Genomic DNA, 24,665 nt, shown 5'->3' on the forward strand with positions numbered 1-24,665 from the left:
CTTGACAAAATCATTATTGCTTCTCAATGGGGGACGAGATATAATGGTGGAGCCGGTGTATTATTGAAACTGAAATTCAATATGCACATTATTTGAAAGGGAGATGCTGATTAAGTAGAATTAGTGCAAGAAAATATTAGAAGTGGGAGTGCCAATAGGAGATAATTTAAATTAAAGCCAAATTCAAATTAAAGTCAAGTTTCCTATTGCCAAAGTATTACCACACATTTAAATTGAAGTCAGATAAGATTCAAAAGAATGACATGACCACCTAAATGCGTACCAGAACATAATAGACACTCAGTCAGTGGCCACTTTATTAGGTACACCTATCAATATAATACAATATATACCAACAGCCCTGCCATAACATATGTCTTTACAGAGCTCATAATGTTCAGTATTTGCTGACTTTGTCAAAATTACATTATTGAGGTCAAAGCTAAAGGCGGAGAAGGTGTTTCTAATTTTTGGTCTTTCTCATTCACATGGGCACATCAGTGGGGCAGAAAATTAGAAACACCTATTAATAGAATGTGTTCCAATGCTATCACTGACTGTGACCATATAGCTAAAATATATAATTCAATTAAAACCTTTCTGAGAGTGTCAACAACAATTCAACAATATATTATCATAAAAGTAGACTTTATAGCAGAACAGGTATATTTGATTGCATTAGACTGTACATGTGTATCTAGTAATTTGGCTACAAAATCATTTTGGAATTACACATATGAAACTAAAATCATTAAAATGACTCTAATTGACTCTAAAATGTAACATGTTGAATTGTATTTTGAATTTATACATGCATACAGCTATTTCTTAAGAGAATTAGAGGAGCTAGATTCAACACAGTAAATCCAGTTAGTATGCCTCTTCACACCAGGCATATGTTTCTTCCAACCAACTGTAAGAAAGTGCACCAGAGCTCTTAAAGGTGTTTGCATGGTCCAATTAACACCAGATGCTAGCCCTTAGCTAACTTACCGAACCTCATAATGCACAGACCTCCAAGGAGTAAGCATGGTCCAGTTAGCACCAGATGCTAGCCCCTTATCTCACTGTCTTCAGCCAAAAAATATGCATTAATTTGTTCCGCTTGACTGCTCTGGCCACCTCTAGATTTCCACTGTAAGAAGCATAGGACCACCTTTAACAGAGGAAGATAAATCTCCTATATGGTTCCAAAGCTGTATGGTATTGTTTTATTATTGTCCTACACCAATAAAAAAGACCAAATAACTAATGATGAAACATGCTGAGCCATTCAAAATGTTGTTTGGTTATTTCATCAGCCATATTACAGGCAAATATGCTATTATGATCAACCACAACACTGGACAGCAATTACAGTGAGCATTTACAAAATGCAAATAGTCCATTGGGATTCTGCTACAGTGATCTAAATGGAACACAGATGGTGATCAACTCAACATTATCATCATATGTACATTTGACTTGCTGTGTGACTTCACTAAAAGCAACTTACCACTGTATCGCAGCAGGTAACTTCCAGCAAACACTCACAGAAATTAATTCATTATGATTATATTGAGGCTAACCGACTATTTTAGCACAATTAAAGCTACTGTGAATTAGACATGGGCTATGTAGAGAAAATCATAATTTCTTATTTATTTTCAATATACTAAGAACTCCAAAGGCCGCAAGTGAGTTTTAGCACAGTCCTAAACTGGGTGAAGGCTAAAAATAGAAATAATAATAGAATAACAATAGAGTTCTGACAAATGCAGCACTTCACTATAAATCAGCCACTGAGTTATTATAGTTTTTGTTATTTAATCTTTTTTTTTGTCTTCTTCTTTTGTGAATGTGTATTAATGGAGAATGTAGGTTTTGTTAAATGGTGACATCTTGTAATTCCACGTGAGATGGGACAGATATTTGGCATGACACAGAAATAAAAATAAATTAACTGACAACAAGCCTTTAGTGTAAAACCAGGGAAAAAAACAACGTGATATTAGGATATCCAAAATCAATGATATATACTTTACAACATCTTGTGCATTTTTTTGTATTTCTGTGTGACTGATGGAGGGCTCTAAGCACCCTAAGTTGGAAAAAGTTCAACTCTGAACAGATAAACACTTTTTCTCTGCTGCCTAATTGAGAGAGCTCAGGGGGTGTCCTTCTCTACCACACTGTCAACAGCAGAAACGGAGAAAAAGGCTACTAGTGCTTATTACTGACCACCCGGAGCTACAGTATCTGATTAAACGGACAAAACCTGCCACGACATAAACAACACACATCAAGCTAAGAGGAACATTAGTGATGCACTTGAACCTTCGGGTAAATTTCAAGATTTGTGTTTGAGTTGCTGCTGTTTTTTTTCCAATTGCCTTTACAGATCTGCTGTAAACTGTTTTGTGTAGCTTGCTGGCACACAAGACACTGATAGCGGATTTTGTGCTGCCCAGCAACAGCAAGATGCCATCACAACAAAGAAAGTCTTGGTCAGATAAGGATCAGAAAAACAGGGTGGAAAAGATTTTTTTTCCCAGTGTGATCATCGACTAAGGCTTTTAAAGAATTAGAGTCTTGTAGTGAAGGTATACCGACAGCTTTACAAATCTTAGTTGTTATATGACTGCTCTCTTAACACAAATCCAACTACCCATCATTTGAAGCATAGAAAATGATAATGTTCATACCAATACATTTTGCAATTTGTAAACATATATTCTTAACCTAATGAAAAAAGGCTGAAGCCCCTTCAAAGTGTATATAAAGCTCACATACACTACAATAGATGTCACTGACTAAAAGAATAATACAAAACAAGGCAGGTTTCCATAACAGACTTGTGCAAAAAAAGCAATATTTTCAAAACATAGATAAAACACAATTTTGAAATGACTGCGTTTCCACTGAGTGATGTTTTGCGACTTCTCCTCTTGCAAAATAAAATTCCATGGATGTTGAAAAAATTAGCAGCTTTATTTCTATTGCAGCCACTGCAATAACCGTCATTATTTCCAATCCAAGGCGTTGTAGGCGTGCGATAATGGAAAGGCAAGCCTCCTATATATGGGAGTGGCCACGTATGAGGGATTGCTAGGAGGTGACAGTCGACGATTTCACAGAGGAACTGTGGATTCAAAACTTCCGGAATTTCGGCTAAAGTTTTGAAGAGTTATGCGATGCAATAACACCTCTTGTAGCGACTCTTTGATGTATATCATGCCCTAGAAAAGCAAAAAAAAGTTTCCATTGCAGTTTTGCAAAATTTGGCTTTTTTGAGTCCCTCGAAATACCACCTCATGTGAGCATAAAAACTAACCTTTTGCAATAAATAAGTTTAGAAAAATCTGTCTGAGAATCTACACCACTGCTAATCATTGACATATGCTCATCTAAAAACATAGTGGCATCATGTAAAAAACCTGGCATTTAAAGGGTTCAAATTCTGAAAAAATATATGAATATTTGACACTGATGATAAGGACTGACGTTTTAAAAAAAAAAAAAAAAACTTAAAAAGCACATTTTGTGTGCAGAACAATACAAGTGTGTTTAATATTAAAGCTAAGGGTTAACTTATTCAACATAAGAAAATCATTTATATCTAAATACAACTGCATACTGTGAAGATATCTGCTTATTGTGAAGGCATAGAGAAAATAAGAACGCTTATAACTTATTCTCAACACCTCAACAGCTGAAAAAAGGCAATTCAGACGAGCTGGGTTCACAAAACTCCGTACCGGCTTAACGAGAGCAAGGCTGAGGAAAGCAAACAGGGGATAAGTACACAGGAGGGCTGTTGGACTGGCAACAGATGGTGCAATGTGGCCAACCTATCTACTCACAAAAAACATTGACAATCTGCCTGGGAACACACTGGGCCGCCTGGCAGGCACTAACTTTGGATGTTGTCAATGGGTAAGAGTGAAATGCATGATTGATGGCAGGTTGCCACTTTTCCAAAACACCAGAGAGTGCCTCCCAATAAAACACCCTACTGAACCTTACTGTAAGTGGTGTGCTACATTTTCACAATCTCACCAATACCGCTAACTAGGTGTTTAATAATATTAATGGCTGACCATGCGTAACCTCATTTCTGGTATCACATCAAAAACCAGAACCCAGGCCTGAACAAACACAAATAACCTCATTTCCAATCCACCAACCACATGGTGTTTGCCAGTTTTAAAGCACAAATATGGAGGTGGGAGAGGATTCTTTCCATGTGATGCACTTTGGGAGCGAACACTATTTGATGCCTGGAGAAAGCGTGGCTTTGACTCTCAAATTATGCCAATTAGGCTAATGTTGTTTACTGCATAGTCTACAGTGCTGAATGGCTCAAAGGAACGGGCAAGGCTGAAGAGAACACAGTGACAAGGAAGCAGAGAATGAGAACGAGGAGGATTTCTCAACACAACACAAGCTGAGGTCGAATTTCTATCAACCTCTACGGCCTCAATTTAACAATGTTAACCCTTTGAAACCTGAACATCAGTTTTCTTGTGCTGCGCTCAGACAAAAGATTAAGAAAATGAACACAAAAAAAGAGAAAAGAAAAAAATGTTCACAAAACTACATTTATTTGTATTATAATACTTTTATATTTCAAATAATGGTCCAGAAAAATATAAAATATATGAATGAATACATATATTTATGTAACTTTCTTGCTTGTTTCTGTTTCCACTTTTATTTAACCATTTTCTGGTCATTTTAATTTTTTTTTTTTTTAACTAATTTCCTGTTAATTGTTGCCTTTTCTGCACATTTGTTTTGAAAGAAATCAAACCAATATTCTCAGGTTTCAAATGGTTAATAACATAATAACACTCTAAATTCACATCTCACTGCTCCAGATTTTGAATATGGTGAATTTTATAGCTGTACACAAATTGCATACGGTGTAAATCTTGCCTTAAGAATTGCTAAGTTCTTGTTAAAGTTACCTTTGACTATAAGCATGGGGCAGATGGAACAATGGCACACAGTATGTAAGCACAGATAATCCTTACGTGCTGCACTTTCCCCACACATTTCAAAATATGTGTGTGGCCATGATGTGCTGTTTGTTCCCCGGTCCATTTCACAAAAGGAATTTACAAGCACTTCTTGCCTGAGATTGCAGTCTCACAAATTACAGATAAATTTTGGAATGCTACGGGACTCTCACATGCTCTTGCATGGGTCATAATTATGCTGTTTGTTTTGATTAGTGAAACGTGAAATTGAGAGAGTGGAAACCATCTCATGTTGCCAATCACAGCTTAGTCTCTGATCTTGCTAACTAATGAAATCAGTTAACGAACTAATTCTCTCAATTGGTATCTCTCCTTGTTCTTTTCTTATGAGAAAACAGAAATGCACAATATCTTCTTTCATTTTTAACTGGAGCTAATCCAAAAATTTGAAGTGTGAAACATTGCTGTTAGCAAATGTATCAGTCATGGCTAAATAACATCCATGTTGTTAGTAACTTGGCCAAAGGTCAAAATGAAACTTGGCAAGCTGGCAAAAGATTGGTTGTAAGTGGGAGAAATCAGGGTCTGGGTGATATGTCAGTCTGGCAGAAGAAAAGTGGATTTTGCACAATGTGTTGTTTGACTGATATAGAAAATAAGCTTCTCTTTGTTTTCTATTGCTCTGCTGGGAACTGTGCAATACTTTGTTTAGTGAGAGATAAAAACCGATATTGATTTAGTAAATATGAACGATGCACAAAGACTGAGTTGGCTGTTTAGATATGGAAAAATATGCCATTTGCTAGTTACTTGAAAAAGCCTGAGAGATGAGAAAAAAGCTCTTTGCCAAGATGCATCTAAGGTGTGTAACAGTTCTTTGTTATTTGAAAAATATATAGTAGTACTTTACTTTACTTTTACTTAATATAGTTATTCATTAACTACACCAGGTGCAATCCTCAAATGTACGTTTGGTCATGTGTGTATCTGTCTGTCAGCAGCTTATCTCGCAAACTGCTATTGCTATCTATTTATTTATCTCTTGAGCATGTATTATTTAAAGATGTGTTTTGTTAAATGGTAGCATTTCATAAGTCCATGTGAGATAGGCCAGATTTTTGTCATAACACAAAATAGCAATAAACTGACAATGAACTACAACAACAACAACAAAAAACATTGTAACATGCTGGCTGCGTGTCCATGAAATGTCAAGCCAATTTCAAGCAAATCTTTGAAATGTTGCAAAAATGCTTTTAAGGCAAGTTTCCATCCACTTGTTAAGAGCGAATTATCAGGCTATGCAATGTGCAGGTCTATCAGAAGTAAACCGAGTAGAAGTAAAGGTTGCAAACCTGAAACAAAACTAGTCAAATTGGTAAAATAACCCATCTACAAGTTAAAAACAATGGGGAAAGGTCATCAGAAATTTGTCCAACATTAGTTTTTTGAAAAAAAAAAAGAAGAAAAAAACAACTGCAAAACTAATATTTAGAGCTACGCAACTAAGCTAATGGTTAACATAGTAAAATCCTGCCTACTGGACATAATCATGTTAGCATTTTGATGTTAGCATTGAGCTCAATGCACTGCTGTGCTTGAGTTGCCCTCAGCCTTTCAGAAACTCTGTGGCTGCAGACTTAAGTGTTAGCTTTTATTTGACCAGGTTTTAAATATTTGTCTTTGAAATTTCTGCTGCCAATCCCAACACTTACATCTGCCTTGTGCTGAATTCGCCTTCAACACAAAATTGCATTACCTCCTTTTTTGCATGGAGAGCTCTAACTTTCTGACATTTCTCAAGTTATGTTATTCATTACAGGCTCCTTTTTATAGAATTAGACTCAGACTTTAAAGAATTGATCTCAAGCATTAACTCCACTCATTCTATAAAAAAATTCAAATAAATGTCCAGCGTATTTCTCATCAAACTGAGCACTAAAAAAAAGTCCAGACAGTAGATTTATCTGGCATTGTGGCTGCTTAGTTTGTTGGCTGCCTGTGATGGGGAGGATTTAATTGATGATTGTCTGGCTGAGTGACTATACTTCTAATTCACTTAGCGCAGTCGAACAGGGGGGGCTCATCTTGCTCTTGAGTTTTGTGCTAATGAACACCCTTGCATCCGCGCCCTTCCACCCACACCTCCCTTCAACACATCACTGTTAATGTCTTTCTGTCCCTTTTTAATAGTTTGCGGGAGCTGTTCTAATTCCATCAACAGCCACTCACTCTGATGATTAATGCCAGTCCACTGGTGGCCTGGAGGTCGCACAGTTGTTTGTTGACGTCGCTCTGAAGTAGTGCTCAGCTGCAGCGTCTGAATAAACAGACTGAAGATGTGAAAAGCCTGCTCGGCGGTTGGCCGTGTGCGATTGTACACATTGACAGCAGGTGACTGTCGATTATTAAAATTACATACTTGGATGTGAGAAACAAGTGACACGTTGCAACAGCACGAGCAACACAATGAGTCTTGTTTATCAAGCGAAAAATACAAAACCTTCTAATAATAAACAGACATGGCCTCATTTCTCTGTGAAATGGCTGATGTTATCAGTCGTGTCAAATATGCACACAACGAGATTGTACAGGAAATAGAATTTCAACAAGGGTGAGAATACTCCAGATTTGTTTCCCTGTGATGGTCTATCAACTGAGGCAGTGCATGTTCGCTTTCTGGCCTTGGATAAAATTTGTTATTTTCCAGGGTCTTCTTTTTGGTTTTTCTCATTTCCAGTCTGAGAAAAACATAGTTGAGAGTTCTAATGTCTGGTTGGCTCAACAATTTTCAACTAAAGCAAGCTATGTGTTCAATTAAAACCACTTCCTCTGTAAAACCACCATCCTGGAAAATGTCTACAGTATGCTACAATATGTAGCCAAGATGAAATCACCAAGCAGATGGAATAAAAGTATGTTCATACTGTCTAGACATCACAGTTGTATTAAAATGAAAAATAAATGGTAAAAGATCAAGCAGCATAACTGTGAGAAAGAACCTCAAAAGGGCTAAAGCTTTAAAATATCTGTTAGCCCTTAAAAAAAGGACCTCATGATACTGATTAAAATTCCTCTGAAATAATAAACTGCATTAGCTAGAGCGTTTTTTGTTTACTTGCTTTTTTTGTTTTGTTTTTTGCAACAGAAAGCCATGACTTCTGTCTTTGTCGCCATCACATTGTCCGCTTGTGATGACGTCATTATGTTATGCTACAAGCGCTCCAAAAGTAAGTGAAAACCTGCAGTCACACTACAGACCTAATTTGCTATAGCCACGGAGGATTGTTGTTCCTATGATTCTGCTTAAAACTGACTTAGAATAAAAGTATGATAGCTTTTTTTTTGCAGAATACATTGTAGATAGATTCATTTAAACCTCTGAAACCTGAGAAAATTTGTTTGATTTCTTTTTAAAAAAAACATGGGAGCTCAAATAAATTATGGAGTGTTGAGAGATATTTTGATCTTTGATCAAGTTTCTATATCTAGAAATCGTTCGGATCAATATAATATCTGTGTTTTTTTTTCAAACTCAATGAAAAGCCTCATGCCCCATTTTTGCAGTTTTAATATTATGACATAATTATATATATATATATATATATATATATACATATATATATAAATTATTATGGTTAACTGACTTTTGGCTTGTGTTGTCAGATTTGAGATAAATGATGCATTTGAAAATACATTTCAATGGCAGAGTTCAAGAGGTTTACGAGTGACAAAGCTATAAACAAAAATAAATACAAATAATAATACATGATCAGAAAAAAAGTTATTACCAGAAATTTAAAGACATTTTGGGTGTATTTTTGTCTGATTTCGTCATATTCTGCTTTGTTTGCCATGTTACCAACAGTCAGTTTCAGATCAATACAACACAAGACATTCAATATGATTTTGCTCGTTTTCAGTCTATTGATTATTTGTCATGAACTCCACTGTGCAACGTGTATGAAAAAAACAACTGTGTAGAAAAAAAAGTGTTTTATTTATTTATTTGACTAAGGCTTGGTTAATTTCTCAGACTAACAACTGTTACGAGGTATATTATTTGTTTTGCCAGGCTGCCAGATGTAGATTTGTCTGGCTTATCTACATAATTTACATTTTTCAAGCTTTGCTACCATCTAAAAACAGCTGAAGTGTTTTGCATCACAAGGAATGAATAATGTCCCTTCAAATTTAAGTCAGACTGAAGCTCATAAAATGCACGACGAACCACCAAAATTGGGCTTGTACAGCAGAAATGTACCCACGGGAGCAGCGCCCCTCAAGTTAGCTACATTTTCTAAGCCACTGGTTGAGACACAATGCTACAGCCCATTAGAAAAATTTGACTATGTGTGCGGACTCTAAGGAAGAAGAACATTTTGAGCCAGGCTCGCTGTCAGAGCATCCCCAAAGCACTTTCATCTACCCGCCTGCTCCCACCCGCAGCATAGCATGACAACTTTGGCTGCAGCAATACTGGCAGGATCCTGCAGTCCCTGAAGGAGTCATGCGATTATGCATCCCTATAGCCATGTTGTTCTGAATTACACAAAGAAGACTAGAGGCTGCCTTGGACATACTGCTTTTTATGTAAGAGAAGCCTAACAAAAAAACATCCTATTGACATTGTCTGCACAAGAGGAGACAACAGAGCAAAGTAGGTTAGAGCTGTTATTTCGACTGGCAAACAAGGTTAAAATCACTCAATTTGTGGGTAAAGTTGGGAGCAAGATATCTGGATGAAGCTTCTCCAACTAGAAAATGAACTTCAAAATATCCAAGGCTGAAAAAGAAAAAACCCAATTCAAATGTGATTTAAATTTGACTGCTAAATTGCACAGCCTAAGCAATCATAATGTTTCCATTTAACTTTAAAGACCTGAAAATCAGGCAACTGAAAACCACAAAATATTAAAAACAGCAGGTTATATAGGAGTATTAAGGTCCTGTAGTTGGTCTGCATGGTTACATATCAGCCAAGGAACACAGAAACTTACTGAAGTATGAGATGCACTCCACTGTGTGAACACTAATCACTCAGAACACCCCATATCCTGATGGTATTGCCCATATATACTGCAGCAAAATACATATATACTCATGAAGAGATCCAAACAAGTCAAGACAAGAACGATAAACCCAGCTGACGTCAGGAAGACGCTGAATTCATGACAAGACATGATGAAATGAAAATTGGGTTGTTGATATTTTAAATGTAGCCTGTTCTTATTCCTATCTTATCAAATAATGCCGCTTGGTCAGTTATTTCAGCATAAAACACCACCTAAAAGGCATCTTTTGTGGTGGCATGATACACAGCTGGGTGGCATCAGTAAACATAAAACACCACTGAATCTTTTGTAACGGTAAAATATGCTGACGGGCAGTGTCAGTTTATAACACCACCGTCTGTTTGAAATGCTGCTGGTAATGAGGTAATAAGGAGGTAAAAAGTCCCTATAGGGCAGGCTGAAAGGGTATTGGATGAGTCAAACAAACCCCAGACTTTCACCAGTCCTGCTTCCAGTATGAATGTTGAGCTAAACCATGATGGGTTTTTTTTCTGAACCTGACCACATGCTGTTGTTGCACAAGGAAATAAATATAAATACTATGCCTTACCACAGTTTCAAGTATATTTTGGGAAAGACTGGATTTAACAAGCAAAAACTGTACATTTCTTGTGAAAACTGAAGTGTATTTTGAAAAGACACAATGCATGTAATAGGCATAAATTGACACACCATCCTGGGATGTCACCAACAGATGCAGAGGGATACTATGAACGTCATATGTAGACATAAAAGTCTACACAAGTGGCATTATTTGACCATTTGGGATAAAAATGTGTTGGAACTGAACATTGTTTGGATGTTAACTAAATGTCATTATTCTAGATTGAGATGACAGAGAAGACTTTGATTTTGGTTACCTAACAACACAGATTAAAATTGACAAAATATCAATGAGATCTGTGGTCAGTACTCTTCATCAAATTGATGTTGGCATCAGACATTGTCCCAACAATGAATTATGGTCACCTGACGTCACAACCTTAATTCACCCAAATACGAATTAGATAATACCCAGCTGGCTGCCTACATCTACATTCAAGACTCAAATGACAACTGCTCTGGTGCAAAAACATTCCTGATATTTACATTGAGCTCCTGAGGTACTTGATATTTGCCACAATATATTGCCATTGTTATTTCCCCCTGCATATTTGTTGCTAATACATAAGTAGTGCACCTCTCTTCCAACAATAGGGGGGAAAAATGATTTGTCAATAATAATTGCAGCTCCTACACTTACAATGAATGTGACAATTAATTCAGAAAATGAATGCCTGTTTGAGCTGCAAAATACAAATTAGCTTTATTGTATTTAAGGGGAAGCAGAAAATCCCCACAAAATCACTCTGACACAGTCATTGTGTTCATAAAGTCGGCCTCTATTCAGTCAAGGGAATCAGTGGAGCGGCTATAACATTTGTCTCTTGACACTATAACGACAGTTTTGGGTCTCTGGTTTCTTTATGAGAGAGACTTAGTCACTATCTTAAAATATAACTGTGCTGTTCAAGATGTGCATGTAAATGTGACATACAGTGCAGTGTAAATTCTGATTACAGGGAGACAGGGATACTGTTAAAGCAACTTTAGCACCAGATAGTATTTAACTGGAATATCAAACACCACAATGTCTCATTTCATATATAAAAGACAGTTGTCTCCTGTAACATGACATACATATTCCTATTTTCCGACATGTCCTTGAGCATTAGTATTTCCAGGACAGTTCACCACTATTGATTTGAGAGAAAGGAGAGGAAACAGCACCAGTAAAATAAGACAATAGAAACACAAGTGTCTAATGTGGAAAAGGCAATAAGACAAAGGGAGGATGTGGTGCACAAAACGGCACAGAGATCTCAGATAATGTCTCGACTGAGTCGCTATTAGGTTCAGGGCTCTTATCTCAGCCCCCCCCCCCTCCTGTTTCATGATTTCCCCAGAAAACCAAATACGGAATCCAAAGTGGGTGACAAATCAGCACAAGCCAGAATAGCACTGTGAAGACCATATTTCTTATTGGGAGAGTCAATTTCAACTTCTATTACAACAAGCTACATGATACATTATAGCTAATAACAATTTATTTTTGATTTAAAAAAACGTGTACACTGAAAAAAATTTAACACTTTTGTTTTTCCTCTCGAATTAAAGATGTAAGATTTTTCCTACGCACGTAACAGACTTCTCTCTTAATTTTTGGTGGTGTTTGTGGTCTGTGTTCGTGAGTACCTCCTTTTCCATGATAATCAATCCACCTGACAGGTGTTGGATATCTAGATGCTGATTTCACAGCATCATTACTACACAGGTGTGCCTTGGGATGGTCACATTAAGATGGCAGCCTAGAATGTGCAGTTTTATCTTTAATAATGTTATATTTTATATATATATATATATATATATATATATATATATATATATATATATATATATATATATATATATGCAGGCATTGTGAGCAGATTCTTGCAACATACAGCTATACATAAGCTATACATTATCATTCCACATGAGGTCATGGTGGCGGATGAATGGAATGACAAGAGGCCTCTTGATCTTGTTATGGTATCTCTTTTTATCTGTAGCATATGTCAGCCCATACCATAACCCTACCACCACCATGGGACACTCTGTTCAAAGCATTGACATGAGCAAACTGCTCACCCACACAACAGTATATATGCAGTCTACCATCTGCCCGGTAGCGTGTAAATTGGGATTCATCTGTAAAGAGAACACTTCCCCAAAGTGCCAGACGCCATCAAAGATGAGCAGTTGCCCACTCAAGTTGGTTACGACAGCGAACTGCTATCAGGTCAAGACCCTCGTGAGAAGTACAAGCATGCATATGAGTTCCCCTGAGACTATTTTCAAAAGTTTGTGTGCAAACTGTTGTTGTGCAAACCAGTTGTTGCCTCAACTGTCCAGGCAGCTGGTCTCAATTTTGATGAAGAAGCTGGAAATGGAGGATGTGAACTGGTGTGGTTAAACATGGTATGATGTTGGTTGGATGTACTGCCAAATTCATGGTCATAACCTAAGAGACAGCTTATGGTAGTGAAATGAACATTCAGTTCACTGGCAACAGCTCTGGTAGGCATTTATGCAGTCAGCACATCAATGGCACGCTACCTTAAAACATGGTCTATGGTTGTGATCTTGGTTGGATGTGTTGCCAAATTCACAGAGACAACTTTGAAGGGGGCTTAGGGTATTGAAATTAACAATCTGTTCAAGGTCTAACAGCTCTGGTGGATATTCATGTAGACTTCAGGCCAATGGCATGCTCTCTAAAACATGGTCTACAGTTGTGATGTCGGTTGGGTGTACTGTCAAATTCATGGTTACAACATTGGGGATTGCTCATATTAATGAAATGAACATTCAGTTCACAGGCAACAGCTCTGACAGACATTCCTGCCAATGGCACACTCCTTTAAAGCATGGTTTTTGGTTGTGATGTCGATTGGATGTACGGCCAGATTCACAGAAATGACTTTGGAGATGGCTTGCAGTGGTGAAATGAACATTCAGTTGACGATCAACAGTACTGGAGGATATTTCTGGAATACTCCCTTAAAACTTGCAACATCTACAGCATTGTGCTCGCTAACACAAATTTTAAAAGATTTGCAACAAAAAATAATGAGAAGTAAGTCTTTCGTGTCCTATTCTTTGATCTTTAATATATACTCATGAAAAATGGGAGCAAAAATCTAAAAAGTGTTGCGTTAATATTTGTGCTCAGTATTTATAAAAATAACTGGGCAGTTAAATGTTTTGTAAATTTGCCTGGAATTCTCTCTTTTCTGCTTGTTTACTACATCTCTATGAGAGTGAGAATCAGAGAGCAGGGGAGACACTGTGGGTGTTTGTGTGTGCATGCATGTATATCTGTGTGTGTGTCCGAGCGTGTGTGCATCTTGTTCATGGCAAGAAATCAGCTCAGTTTAGCACATAATGGAAATGTGAATAGCCCAGAGCGCCTCTCTCCCACACAGGGAGAGAACTGGCTGGGAGCAGGCTGCATCTTTCCAAATCCAAACAGTGAGAGAGAGTTAGCTAGGTTAAAATCCTGCCCCCCTTTTTCTCTCCCTCCCTGGAGCGATTCACAGCTCTGCCCATACATTACTCAAACAGGTCATCCAAACAGGTCTCACTAGTAGTCAGAAACCATATTCACACACATGTGCACACACATGTTATGCACACGGATAAGCACACACTTGTAGGTGAAAAGGTGATGTTGCTCATATTATGACAGATGACATCTTATATACCTCTCTCTTAGCATAACAGCCCCAAAATGTTATGCTTAATTTAACATAAACTCTACCTTTTTTAGATGCAACATTAACACTTTTCACATTTTAATGCACCCTGCAAAAGGTTACCAACCTCAATACATACTGCATGACTATTTTTCCATTTTTCTGTCATGCAACACTGCAATTCCTTTGACCAGGGCATTATCTTTGTGCCCGGAGGGATATGAGAAAACTCAGACTTACATGCTACTTCCAGAGACGCATTCCGGCTTACGGCCTCTCCCAGATAGTTTCGGGCCACACACACATAACTGCCATCATCGGGCTTGCTCCGTCGGCCATGGATGATACGTAGGAAGAAGAGGGAGCCGCTGGGCAGCAGCATACGGTGGGAGCGAGGGTTGTCGCGGTCCGTCTCGACGCGCTCCCCGTCTTTGTACCATTCCACTGTGGGGGTTGGACGGCCCTCTGCTTTACAGTTGAGAGTGGCTGGTTCCCCTTTGGACACAATGAGGTCAGAGGGGTGCTCAACAATGCGGGGAGGGAAGTCTTCCTGGCGAAGACGAGACCCTGGAGTGGAGATGAGAGAGTAAAAAATTCCATTAAAGAAATTAAATACATACACATAAAAAATTCAGTTAAATTTCGCTGTAGCAGGAACAGCACTATGTTTGGAATAAATTAACTGTTTAGTTGGCAAGGACAAACATTTGCTAACTAAGTATCTCCAAAATATAAATAGTAAATGAAAGGGACTTGTTGATTACCATACCACTTGTGATTAAAGGGACTGGTTTGGATTTTTTGAAGTGGGGCTGTATGAGGTACTTATCCATAATCAGTGTATTACATACAGTAGATGTCATTCAGAAGGCCCCATTTTGGAGAAGCAGGCAGGAGTGCAAATATGGAAGCATCATGTATTTTAGACAGCTAAAACAATTAAAATTTGTTTACTCACAGTATTTTCACCACTTTACGTGCTGTCAGACGGCAGTTTCCAGTACTGAAGCTGTTGTATTGCTCTCTTTAAAGTCATCAGACTCCATTAAAAAAAAAAAAGTAATTTTAGCTCATCGAACACTGGTCTGCTGAAACACTGATTAGTTGGCATGTTTGTGTTATTGTGTGACTGACTTTTAAAAGGGTTAGTTTGAATTTACCAAGGTCATGATTTAAAATTGCTGCTTTTTGTCAATGGAGTCTGTTGGCTTTGAAGAGAGCATAAATGGAGAACTGATAAGGGCTGTCTGACATAAAGATTAGATGGAGAACAAATTCTCAATATAGCATATATTTAAACTGTTAATTTTGTTTGTTTTTTTTAGGTGAAACTTTAAATGGCTATAATAGATTTTGTTGTGGTCCCATTCATAACAGCACACTGCTTAGCTTCTGTGTTGGCAATCCTGCTGCTTTTCCAAACTGGGGTCATGCTGACATACATAAACTGTACGTAATACACTGACATATTCCATACAACCCCACTTCAAAAATCTAAACTATCCCTTTGAAATAAGGTGTCAATAAGACATGTCAAATTATATCTCTGAAATTGAGGAAAACTTATGTCAAATGCTCTTTATTCTGTAGCTTTCAGCTCTTGCTCAGACTGTATTTTCACTGCAGTTCAAACTAGAAACATTAGATGTACACACATTCATGTACGTGATTGATAGGATAAAACTGAGTATAATTTCATTCCAGTCCTTGAAAGGCAAGTTGATTAGTGTCGGGTTCTTCCTGGCTGCACTATATGCCGTGTTACTACACTCAGGCTCACATATTTACTTTCACAGACAGAAGCTGAGGAGTCATTACATCTCATTAGCTTTTTCATTAACACGTTCCATCAAACACTGACATCATCAAACATGTTGTCTCAGTGGGTGTAGAACAGCCATTTTTTTCCCTTTTGTAATGTAACAGTGTGCAAATGCAACATCTATAATTCTTTCCTCTTTAAAGGCTATATTAACATTTATGATATTAAGATTTAAACTGAGTATTTGATAGTCAATCCTCAGCAAATGTCATGAGAGTAATCCTGATAGGAATAACATCATCATTTGTGCAGCAGCAACCCAGTGAACAGCCTCCTCTGCTTGCTCTTGCCATTTATTTGGCCGTGTGAACACCTCGGCGCTGTTTCTTAACTTGCACCTCTAAATGTCACAGAGGAATGACCCAAATGTAGCGGCACTATGTTTGTTTACAGACCTGACAGCATCACAACTCTCATCTGTTTCATGGTGTGTGAGCACATTATAATATCTGTGTTAAAAGGTCTTTCACGTTGTGTAAAACAAACCTAGAAAGATTTCTGAGCCAATAAAACAGACTTTCTGGACAGTCATTAGGCAGAGAAATTAATCAGATAGAAATAAATGAAAATAATGTTTAACTCTCTTGTCTTTTTGCCTCTGGCAGCAACAAATTGTGCAAATTGCAAAGGCAACTGTAATGATCTGCTGCTACACAACGACAGAAATAAAGCTGGAAATGTGAGTAAAATTGATGTCTATAATGTTAAGAGCTTTGTTGACAGAAAGCATTCCATTAGCTGGCGCCAACACACCAAACAAGGGTGATACATTATGTTTTTAACATGCTTTTAAAAAGCTATGCATACGTCTCTCGGGTAAGTGAAATTTGGACGCACAAACTAAACACACAGTCCGTGGAATACTGACTTCTTCTAATTGCTTGTCCCATTACTCAGTCTCCAATGCAGCCTAATGTACAGTCTGAATTGTGCTGTCAGACAACAGGATTGAAATTAGATGATTTAAGTTGTGGGTGGCTTGGTGGCTCAGTGGTTGGTACTGTCATCTAACAGCAAGAAGGTCCTGCGGGGTCCTGTCAGTCTGTTTGCCTTGTGATGGACTGGCAACCCATCCAGCCTGCTTTCTGCTCAATGCATGCTCCAGCACCCCATGACCCTGAATATAAATAAGTGGGGATGGAAAATGAATAGATGGATGGATTTTTTTTCTTCTATGTGACTTCTTGAATAAAATGTTGGGATTTTAAGGACTTCAAAAGTCTTGTATTACCAACTGCAAAGGTTATAATTCAATGATGTCTTAAAATAAACATTCTTGGTATGTCTACAGTTAGCCAAAACAGCCAAAATGCATCTTATATCATCACCTAGGACAGCCTAAAGTTGTTAATCATCAAGCTTTGCAGTCTTTTTTCTTTTTCTCTCCACCAGTGGGCCTGTTTATGAGGATCTGTCCATGGTGCTGAAGCCTAAACTCAAGGTCTTGCAGGAAAAATGCTGGTCAGGAACATGTTAGGGCTTGTAAACAGGGACCACTCTAATAAAAGTCACTTTGAAGTGACATCTGTCAACCGGTTGGGTTCAGAGGAACTCGATTTCGGCTTATAACCAAAAGATTAACTTGACTGTCAAGCAGAGAGCACCTGTCTTTGTAGTCTCTTTATCATTTGATAATAAAGTTTGACATGTCACAACCACAATGTCAGCCCAAGTTCTTCACATTTAAACTCAGTAATGTTGATAAAAGACTAGGGTAGATAGATGGAAATAGTTCAAATGTGCACACTGTCTTATGTGTAATATAAAAAGAGTATTGTGCACAGACTGCATTATCCTTTCTGATATATCACAGATTTACCAACAGAATTGCATCAGACATAGTCAGAGAGACAGCATCAACTGCTATTACATTTCCCTCCTTACAGATATTTGGATTTTAACTAAATCAAAAAGACTGAAATGTACGCCTAATTACCCGTTTATCACACATATCTGCAGAATTAATTGCAAGCTGCAATAGCCTGGCAATTAAGCTTAATTCTGTGAAGCTGGTAATGTTTTTTCTTTTTTTTTTTTTGCAAATGTGTCAAAAAATGTGTTAATACCCCATGTGTGATACAGAATGGTCAAAATATTAGAAACACCCTTCAGCAGCAGTCCAATACCAATTACAGCCTCCAAAATAACCAGAGTTCAACCAGGGCGCTTTTATCAACAATGTTCACTATAAGCTTCACAAAGACACTGTAGGATTAACTGCAGAGCCATTACTTCAGCTTTATATTGCACATACTGTATGTGCTGTACCAAATAAAATGGCATAACAGCAACTCCAGTGTCCTGGAACCACCCACGCCTACACCTGCACTTCACTTACTCCACTGACACAGATTTATGTTATATGGGCTACAGGGGACATGGTGGTAAAAAAAAAAAAAAAAAACACTTCATGATAAGGAAAACACTTCCTGTCATGGAGCTTAGATATGTCTCAGAAGTGCAGTTGTGCATATGTACAGTAGGTCCACTTATTGTGTGAGTAACCTGGGGTGAATCTCCAGAATATACAGTATGAGTAAGCATCCAATCTATGGCATATTAGCTATCTCAGCCATAGGAAGCTCTATCATCTGCCTCAGCAACCTTTTTGCATTAAAGGCCAGTGAGAAGATGACCTAAGATAAATCCATTACAGCAAAATGTGAGATGATAAATGATAGGTTTGCATACACTTTTTAAGGCTTATACAAGCACAAGGCAACCAGCATATGAAATCCTGGGAGTTCAATTGATTTAAAATGAATTAATTAATGTTTTTTTTCTTTCAGAATACAAAAAGTTTAATGGTTTTTTTTTTGTTTGTTTGTTTGGTTTTTTTTTTTTGTAAGGGCACACTTTTCAAATCACAATATAAATAAAGATACGGGCTATATCAAAGCTGCCAAAGATGGTAGACTAGTCCAGTAACAAATGTGTTCAATTAGGGCAGCCCTTATGAATAAATAAGCAACTTTCGTCTACCTAAGCCATTAAACAGTTGGCCTGGCACATTGTCTTGGAGACTAAATGAACCAGCTGTGGTGTGGCGCACTGGCATGGTGCATTTATGATTTTAACAACGAATTTCAAAAGAAAAACAAAATCACTATACATCATGTGGACGTGGATGTGCATCTTCTTGGTGCACTTGAACTGACATATACGCTCCAGGTCACAGCTCAGTTTGTTTTTCCGAAGCTAGGCATAAGATCAACCATAATAGGTGTATTCATGAACTTACCGTCGGTTTGGGTGTAAAGAAGTCCACAGAGAAATAAATACTGTAGAGGACCCATTCTGGCATATTGGCCCCGTAAGCTATCGGCGCATGAATTCCTCCTCAAGCGTAAAAAAAAACCAATCAATCAATCAATCCTGTTTCCACTTGAGCGACTTTGTTAAAATGTACAGTTTCAAGTTCGCGAACTCAAAGAACCGAATCAGTGATTTCTGAGAGACAACGTTCACATGCCCGTTCCTCCTCTCCAAGAGCGCACACCAGTAAAGCAGCGGTCTGTCGATTCGCCCGACACGTTTGGAAATTTCTGCAGTCACCAATTGCAAACATCACCGACGCCCAAAGACACTCCGCTTACTCACGGTTCCCCCGTCCGACCGCATTCTCCTTGTCACACTTTACCGGGTCCGACCGCCGTGAAACGCATCCATCCTCACGCGGGACAAGTTGGAGGGCTGATGAAAGGTGGGAGACAGGATTCAGTCAGAGGTGAGTGGCTGCACGGTGCAGCACAGCGCAGCCCCTCCTCTCCACTCCGCTGCCCGGGGAGAAACTAACCGGCGAATACAACATACACACAATAGATGTGAACGCCAAAAACTCAGCAGCACTTTGGACAATTAGAAGCTGATAATGATACTCATTAGTGTTTTTTTTTTTTCCTTTTTTTTCCTTGGAGGCAATTTGACACAAACAGCTGATAAATCCACTACAAACACACACTGATCAGGCAAACATGATCAGTGTGTGTTTAAATGGAAATGCTTTGGCTATTTTGTTGGTCTGGTTTTGTTTGAATGGATTAGATGTCTTCCCTTTAGCTTTTACTCATTATTTAATTGTATTTAATAGCATTGTTGTTCAAAAAATCATTACATGTCCTCTTCTTATACAGAAGTGTGTTAGTTTTTTGTTTCATCTCATCGGTCAGTTCGCTTACATGATGTTAGAAAAAGACAAATTGTAGTGTCAGTCTGACCACAACTGGACTTTTAAAATACATGCAAACATGTCTGTACAACAGAAAGTAGACTTTCTCAAAGTCAGACCAACGCATCTAATAATGCGGTTGGAGGTTGATTTACTGTTCCGTGTATGTGACTCAATCAGACCTGAACTGGCTGAAGTGTTCTACGCATACTTCATAGTAACCACGCTGGGGTTTGACCCGGAAGTCGAAAAGCACAAATTTGTAAAGGAGAGTCAGGAAAACAAAAACATAAAGTCAAGTGCAGCGTAAACATGCAACCCGTTTGCTGCCTGCAAACTTATTTGGTATGTGATGTCATAGGTCAATCGGAAGAAGGTCCAAAAGCGACGGGCTGGGGGGGGCTGGGGCAAACTTACATCAATAAATCAATTGTACCCCAGTGCTTGCATACTGGGAAAAGGATAGTAGTCCAATTTAAATGGCCTAATCAAGCTATACTATCAGTAAGACAGTTTCTTACAATCATGAACATCAGGATGCTGTTCTGTGCAAACATAAAGGTAAGTTTTTATATAAGCACATTTCAGCAACAAGGCAACTCAAAGTGCCTTACATAAAACATCAAAACACTGAGACATAGTGCAAAAGAAACCCATTATAAAAGGACCATTTAATGCAATCAAAACCTTAATTAATGAGCTACAGAATCAAAACTTAAAGCAAGCTAAAAAATGATTAAGACGTATAAAATACAAAAATAACAGTTATATTGCAGTGAAAGATACAAATGAATATTTGATTCAGTAAAAGGCAGTGTTAAAGAGAAATCTTTAGCCTTGATTTAAATAATGGACCTGCACTTGTATATCACTTTTCTCGTCATTCGACCACTCAAAGCGCTTACACACCATGAGTCACATTCAACAATTCATACACACGTTCACACGCTGATGGCCAAGGCTACGTTACAAGGTGGTACCTGCTACTCAGTTTTCAACACACTCACACCTATGGAACAGCCATTGGGAGCAATTTGGGGTTTAATATCTTTTACTTTGATATGTTGACTAGAGAAGCCAGGAGACGAACTGCCATCCTTACGATAAGAGGACGATCTACACCTGCACCGATGAATTTAGGACTTAGATATAAGAATCTTATATTTGCACCAGATCTGCAGTTTTTTAGGTACCAGATATGCGGTGCATAGTAACTAAAAGCTTCTGACTCTGGGGACAAAAGCAGACCTGTCCCAGACGACCTGATGGTTCATAGTGTAGCACAAGGTCAGAAATGCACTTGGGCCCTCTTGCTTTATAAACCAACAGTAGTGTTTTGAAATAAATTCTCTGATGGACAGAAAGCCAGTGTAAACTGGCATCCACAGCACTGGAATGATATGATGCATTTTCTTTGGTCTGAATGAGCTGCATTTATCTGATCTACATTGGCTGACAGGGGCAAACGTGCTGCAACTTAAGAAAATACATTGAAATCCACAAAACTCAAGCAAATTAAGAAAACATCATCAATTTGAAGACACGTGCAGCATTTAGAGAATGTGCTGCAAATCCCACAGTCAACACATTAAGAAAACACTGCAAATACCACAACACAACACATTAGAAAAACTTTGCAAATACTACAACACAGCACATCAGAAAAACTCTGCAAATACCACAACACAACACATTAGAAAAACTCTGCAAATACCACAACACAACACATTAGAAAAACTCTGCAAATACCACAACACAACACATGAAGACCAGACTGGTCTTTATTGTTAGTAAGTGAAGTCATTATCAAGTCTGATTGGTGTGGTCTATAGTGTTAGTTAGAAGTATCTTAAACACAGGGCCATAATTTTTGTTTGAAATGCAGTGTTCAGGCAGTTGTTATGTTGTTTTATTTTAATGTATAATCTAAAATCACCCATTTTCTTATATGTATTAATTTATCTCTTTTATTTATTTGTGTATTTATTTGTACTTGTGTATTTACTTATTCTTCTATTTATTCATTGATTCATTCATATATTTATTTGTTTATAAACTTATTTAATCATTTATATATGACAGCCTGACTGACTTGTTGAAAGAATATGATTCACCAGAACGGAGCTTTTATTTTGAAGACAGCTTCTATGTGCTCTTACCAAAATGTCCATTACATAAACAAAACCAATAAATATGGTAGCGGCCAGTTATTCTGTCTTTTTCAGGGTTGAAGATGTCTTGATTGCAGTAAAACACATTTGCACTTTAGCTCATTTTCTACTACCACTGACGGAAAGCCAACTGAGTCACAAACCAGAGCCAAAAACATGTGCATCAACATTAAGTGTCCTACGGAAACACTTCTATTGTCTTATGATGTACTGTAGTGCATTGTCTTATTGTGTCTGGTATTTGCAGTGTTTTCATAATGTGTGGATTGTGGGATTTGCAGCGCATTCTTCAAATCCTGCATGTCTCCAAATCAATGATGTTGTCTTGAGTTTGTCGATATGCATGTTTGGCTTTTTTTTCTTTTCTTTTTTTTTTTTAAAGTTGCAGTGTGTTTTCCCCTGTCAGCCACCGTACCGATCAATTTTCAGTAAAACCTAAAGAAAGACAGCCTGCCAGGTTTACTTTTATACATTCAGTAAATCAGGACAATCCAATTAAAAGGAAAACACACATTCCCAAGCTAATAAGCTAATGCTCTAGTGTGCGACATTGCAACTGCATAATACAGGTCTGTCACTGAGGCAATTTTGTTTATGCAACAAAAGAGGCAATATTACTGTAAAATAATGTTCTTTTTCTCTCTTGTGTACATCATCCTGCCAAAAAGCACAATGCATCAAGTCAAAGAATTTAAACAAAGCCCTCCAGTTTTACCAGGATGCATGTTATTTTCATGCTCATGCTTGAAAGAGCTTTTATAAAAGGTGTACAGATGTAAAGAAATGGCACTTCATTCCCGCCCACTGCCCGAGGTGCTTCTCCCGCCTTGTCGTCAATACTGCTCAATATTGTCAATAGCCTTATAAATGCAGCGGCTCGCCGTGAGACGAGAGCGAGATGGGCTGTATCAGGTGTTATTGATCCAGAGGGTGAAATTAAACCATTTTTGGCATTGTGTTCATAGCAGCAGATTGAATAGTAATTGTGGACGATGGCTAAATCTAGTCCATATGAAGGGGGGGGGGTAGTAAAGTGAACACAATCATTTTAATTGGAAAGATCTCATCCATCAGAGGATGCATGTTTCTGTCAGATTATAGCGGCTCTATTTAGTTTATGGTGTGAAGATGTCTTGCTTCTCCATAGCTTTCTGGTTATGCTTCCCTTTTTCGAGTCCTTAACCAAAGTGATGTGCTGGATTATTTAGATGGCATTAAAAAAAGGGGGGGAAAAAAGAGATAAAATGTTGTATTTCTGTTCTTAATTAAACCACAGTACAGTGGGGGATTTTGGTAACTTGTCACAGACTGTTTTGCAGATTTTATGCCGAGGATGACCTTAACCCGTTGCACGTCCTGTCTTTCTGAAGTGCAAGGAGATAATAAATAGGCTTTTGGAGAAATTAATAACCTCACAAAATCCATCAAGGTGAAGTTTAATGATCTGAGAAGGGAACTTCAAGAACACGTTAGTGCTAATTATACCAAATGACTTAATACACAGAGATGCTGCTATTCATCATAAGCACTTACTGTTGGAAAATAATGTTAGTCTCAATCTCATATTACTGTCCACAGAGAATTGGGAGAGTAAGTCATAGAGACAGTGGGAAACTGCAACGGAGCTAAAGCCAAAATGGTAATGGCGGTGTCTACATGGGAGAGAGATATTAAAATGTTCAGTCTGGAGGCTAAAAATGTGCCAATTAATGAGCAGCATCCGGTGACACAGTTAACCCTTTGAAACCTCAGCATATTGGTTTGATTTCTTAAAGAACATGGAGAGAAGGCAATGAGCAACTAAACAAGACATGGCCAAAAACGTGAAAAGTTACCCAAAAAAAATCCCACAATATAAGCCAAAAAAAAAAAAAAGAAAAAGAAAGCAAAATAAAAGTCAAAAAAGGTGACCCAAATGACCCAAAATGTGATTAATATAATTGATGATAAATGAATATAAATGATATATATATATATACATATATATACATATATACATATATACATATATACATATATTTTTTTTTTTTTCCTTTTTCCCCCAGGCTTTAAAAAAATGATGTCACTGCTGGTTCCAAGGGTTAAAATCTGCTCAACAGTGTCCTGCTGTTCTGAGCTGGGATCTCCAGTTTTTGTCACCATGCCATGTGTCACTCTTAGCCCTGATTTTGCTTTTGTTAGCCTGCTAAGA

At 37.8% G+C, this 24,665-nt stretch overlaps 1 protein-coding gene across 2 annotated transcripts in view; it reads right to left on the reverse strand.

Annotated features, from left to right (window-relative positions):
• LOC121952281 (roundabout homolog 2-like) overlaps nucleotides 1-19,911 on the reverse strand; it is a 111,879-nt gene extending 91,968 nt beyond the window's left edge. For both annotated transcript variants that reach the window (XM_088088476.1, XM_042498853.2), the window contains exons 1-2: nucleotides 19,377-19,911; nucleotides 14,554-14,880 (exon numbers count right to left, since the gene is read on the reverse strand). In XM_088088476.1, the coding sequence (XP_087944602.1) occupies nucleotides 14,554-14,880; nucleotides 19,377-19,431 (382 nt within the window). In that variant the 5' untranslated portion in view covers nucleotides 19,432-19,911. The remainder of the gene's footprint in view (nucleotides 1-14,553; nucleotides 14,881-19,376) is intronic.
• Nucleotides 19,912-24,665: the final 4,754 nt, after the last annotated feature.

The sequence above is a fragment of the Plectropomus leopardus genome, chromosome 15 (genome assembly GCF_026936395.1).
Source record: "Plectropomus leopardus strain MGB_pleo_1.0 chromosome 15, ASM2693639v1, whole genome shotgun sequence".
NCBI lineage: Eukaryota > Metazoa > Chordata > Actinopteri > Perciformes > Serranidae > Plectropomus > Plectropomus leopardus.